At 37.2% G+C, this 3,940-nt stretch overlaps 1 protein-coding gene across 1 annotated transcript; it reads left to right on the top strand.

The window, feature by feature from the left end:
• Nucleotides 1-267: 267 nt before the first annotated feature.
• LOC114403298 (calreticulin-like) lies at nucleotides 268-3,738 on the top strand. Its single transcript, XM_028366164.1, has 14 exons — nucleotides 268-445; nucleotides 1,225-1,332; nucleotides 1,448-1,640; nucleotides 1,740-1,998; nucleotides 2,085-2,141; nucleotides 2,233-2,280; nucleotides 2,370-2,456; nucleotides 2,562-2,619; nucleotides 2,715-2,782; nucleotides 2,867-2,962; nucleotides 3,050-3,097; nucleotides 3,185-3,214; nucleotides 3,295-3,393; nucleotides 3,481-3,738. Exons 1-14 carry the CDS (start codon nucleotides 340-342, stop codon nucleotides 3,490-3,492), a joined length of 1,269 nt encoding a protein of 422 aa, XP_028221965.1. The 5' UTR covers nucleotides 268-339; the 3' UTR covers nucleotides 3,493-3,738.
• The last annotated feature ends 202 nt before the right edge of the window (nucleotides 3,739-3,940 follow it).

Consider the following 3,940-nt stretch of genomic DNA (forward strand, 5'->3'; position numbering starts at 1 on the left):
AAACAAAAATATAAAATCTTGAGGACAGTAGCGTAAATACGTCAGGGATTCTACTTAACGTGTACGATCCAGTAGAGCCGGTAGTATTTACCAATGACAAAGAGCCACGCCACATCAATGACAATCAAAACTTACGTGGCATAAGACAATTGGTCGGAAACTGCCACCTGGTGTCCACGTAGGACTGAGCCACATCATTTTCCAAATTTGCCCACTGTACTGAAAACCCAAAGCAAATTGATCCGCTATATAGAGAACAGGGATCTCACTCACTAAAATTCCAAGTAGCCACAGCTCTCCTCTCACTTTCATTTCTACATCCCTGGCTCTGTTCCGTCGATGACGATGGCGTTTAGGGTGCGAAACCCTGACCTCCGCTTTCTCATTCTTCTCTCTCTCTTGTCCATCACTTCCGCCAAGGTCTTCTTCGAGGAGCGTTTCGATGGTATCAAACCCTTCCTTCTTCTCTTCTCTCACTAGATCGCGACCCTGATTTTTCGTGTTTTTCAATTCTGCATTGTTCTGTTCGAATTAGGCATTAATTTTCCAGGATCAAGGTTTTTTTTTTTTTTTTTTTTTTTTTTGCGTTTGAGCCTCGATCTGAAAAGCTTCGATGGCTCGATTTGTGTTTTGAGTTGGACATCCAGGTCTGGCTTCAAATGTCATTGTTTGGAGTAGATCTGTTAATGTGTATACCGTTTTGTTTGTAGTTTTTTATGCGTTGATTATGCTGATGTGGTTTTGAAAAGAGGTTATGATGGTTTATGCATTTGCCTCAATAACCGTTCTGAAAAATAGATTGGATAAATGAGGTGAGCATGGGAGGCTCTAGGTTTTTTTTGCCACAAATTTTAGGTTAAATTCGGCTTTTGATCATGGTTCATTGAGTAGGCGGCAATTACAGTCACTCAGAAATGTTTGAATACGTGATAGTTTTTTACTTAAAACTTAAATGTAAGGAGTCTGTTTCATGTCTTAAAGTGAACATACTTCTTAAACACGCCGATGGTAATGGCGAACTTTTAATAAATTTTAAGCATTTGCTTTTATCTATTTGATGGTACATTGTCTATAAGATTAATAACTTTTTTCTTTTTAAAATTTTAGTCCTTGCACTTTGATGGGTAGTCCCTTTTCGTGGTTCATCTGTATCTTTTTTTTTTAATCTTAAATCAGTATTTTCCATTTTTCTAACTCGTGTGCATGTGCTTTGTGTGAATGCAGACGGATGGGAAAATCGTTGGGTTAAATCAGATTGGAAAAAAGATGAGAACCTGGCTGGGGAGTGGAACCACACCTCTGGCCAATGGAATGGAGACGCTAACGACAAAGGTAAACTAAATTGCTATATTGAACAGTCTTGTATTATTTCTTGCTCATGTTTATTTTTGGCTAAAATTGATATTAAGATATGTTTGTTTTTGGCTGAATGTTGATATCTATGCAGGTATTCAAACCAGTGAGGATTACAGATTCTACGCTATTTCAGCTCAGTACCCTGAATTCAGCAACAAGGATAAGACACTAGTCTTCCAATTTTCTGTCAAGCATGAACAGAAGCTTGACTGCGGTGGTGGCTACATGAAGTTGCTCAGTGGTGATGTTGATCAGAAGAAATTTGGTGGGGATACTCCTTACAGGTGATTTATATATCCCCTTTTGATTTGTTGCTCTTTCCTGATGGGTGCCTCTCATATCGCAAAACACCTGACCTTTTAACATTTGTTGTTCTGTTGCAGTATTATGTTTGGCCCAGATATCTGTGGTTACAGTACAAAGAAAGTACACGCTATTCTTACCTACAATGACACAAACCACTTGATAAAGAAGGATGTTCCTTGTGAGACTGACCAACTTACTCATGTTTACACATTTATCCTCCGTCCGGATGCAACCTACAGCATCCTGATTGATAATGTGGAGAAGCAAACTGGTAGTCTCTACTCTGATTGGGATCTTCTCCCTCCAAAGACAATCAAAGATCCCGAGGCTAAAAAAGTACTTCTCTTCCCAGAGTCGTAGTTTAATTTTCAGATTAGCTTTGGTTTCAGTATTGATAATTTCTATTCTTAATATATTCACAGCCAGAAGATTGGGATGACAAAGAATTTATTCCTGATCCCGAGGATAAGAAACCAGAGGTAATACCTTTTCTAAAAGGCCTCTCATGTTATATGAACTTTTCAAGGGTACTATGTGGTATATACTGACTTGCTTGTCCTGTATTTGTAGGGGTATGATGACATCCCAAAAGAGCTCCCAGATCCTGAAGCCAAGAAGGTATTTCTCAATTTTTTGTTTCCTTGTGCTGCATATGTATCATCACTTTATGCTGTAGTTACGTATTAGATTAATTGTTGATGCTGTAGCCTGAAGATTGGGATGATGAGGAAGATGGTGAGTGGACACCCCCTACCATTGCCAACCCTGATTACAAGGGCCCATGGAAGGCAAAGGTTTGTGGAAATTTGTTTTGTAAATTTGTAATATATGAAATATGACATATTCCATTATGTTTGGAATGAATTTGCTTTATAACTTTTCATGCTACATATTTGCAGAAAATCAAGAACCCCAACTATAAAGGAAAATGGAAGGCACCATTGATTGATAACCCAGGTTCATTATACGCCCTTCTACACAGTAGTAATATTTATGTAAATTCTTTTGCACTATAAGATAAATATATTCAGCATTTGAAAAACATTTATCAGATTTCAAGGATGACCCCGACCTATATGTTTTCCCCAACTTGAAGTACGTGGGCATTGAATTGTGGCAGGTAAACTTTTCATTTTAACATCGCAATATTTGGTTTGATACTTTTGGATCTGAACTCTGACAAGCAGGCTATTTTATCTTACAGGTGAAATCTGGTACTTTGTTTGACAATGTCTTAATTACTGATGATCCTGAATATGCCAAGCAACTGGCTGAAGAAACATGGGGCAAGCACAAGGATGTAAGTTTTTTCTATTCATTGATCTTTTTTGGTCTAAGGTATGCTATTGAAAGGTATGATCTCCTTAATGAAATTGTGTTCTTGCAGGTTGAGAAGACAGCATTTGAAGAGGCTGAGAAGAAGAGGGAAGAGGAGGTAAATTTTTATCCTGAAAACGCATCTTTGAAAATTTTCTTGTTAACCAAATTTTCTTACACCTCCATATCTTGAACTATTTCCCAGGAATCAAAGGATGACCCAGTTGACTCTGATGTAAGTAAAACTACTGATTCCTGAAATCTTTTGTCCATCATCAGTTACACTGATTCTGACGAAGTTAATGTTTTCTATAGGCTGATGAGGAAGAGGAAGATGCTGATGAAGCTGGCAATGACTCCGATGCTGAATCAAAGACGGAAGCTGGGGAAGACACCAAGGAAGAGGGTGCACATGTAAGTTTTTCCATCCCCTCCTCAGTATCTCATTTTAATCAAGCTTGGCAACAATGTATTTAATAATTCTTCCCGTTTTATTTGCAGGATGAACTCTAGGAAGTTTGCAAAACGGATAAAGAGTGAGCGGAAGTTATATTCCGGATAGTTATATTTCAGTCGTAGTGTTTTTTGTTTTCCCTAGATAAGCAGACCGTGGAAAACTGCTAGTAAAAGCTGGAGCTTTTGCTTCGATCACATTTGACTATTTCAATGATTAGAACAGGCAAAGATGTCTCTCTTGGGTTGATCTTTTTATGTTTCGATCAATTGAGTTTCCCATTATGACGCTTCCTGAAAATCTAATTAATTGCAAATTTTTATAAGAAAAATGATTGATATTTCAAATTTGAAATTTTATTTCAAAAATTGTAAATCGTTTGCTAAGCTAGTAGAAATTTTACTTGTCAAGTAATATATGGCTCATGGTTGGCTAAAAGAATCTAATTTAATAGAGCTGGCTTAATATATAGATAACTTGTATTATGTCAATTACTCACTTGAAAAT

This window comes from Glycine soja, chromosome 20 (assembly GCF_004193775.1).
Source record: "Glycine soja cultivar W05 chromosome 20, ASM419377v2, whole genome shotgun sequence".
In the NCBI taxonomy this organism is placed as follows: domain Eukaryota; kingdom Viridiplantae; phylum Streptophyta; class Magnoliopsida; order Fabales; family Fabaceae; genus Glycine; species Glycine soja.

Bases quoted from the DNA above. Each gene is read 5' to 3' on its own strand.
- LOC114403298 (XM_028366164.1), top strand. From the start codon at position 340: ATGACGATGGCGTTTAGGGTGCGAAACCCTGACCTCCGCTTTCTCATT. The intron at 1,333-1,447 runs GTAAACTAAATT...ATATCTATGCAG, and splicing joins TGGAGACGCTAACGACAAAG to GTATTCAAACCAGTGAGGAT. The intron at 3,215-3,294 runs GTAAGTAAAACT...TGTTTTCTATAG, and splicing joins ATGACCCAGTTGACTCTGAT to GCTGATGAGGAAGAGGAAGA.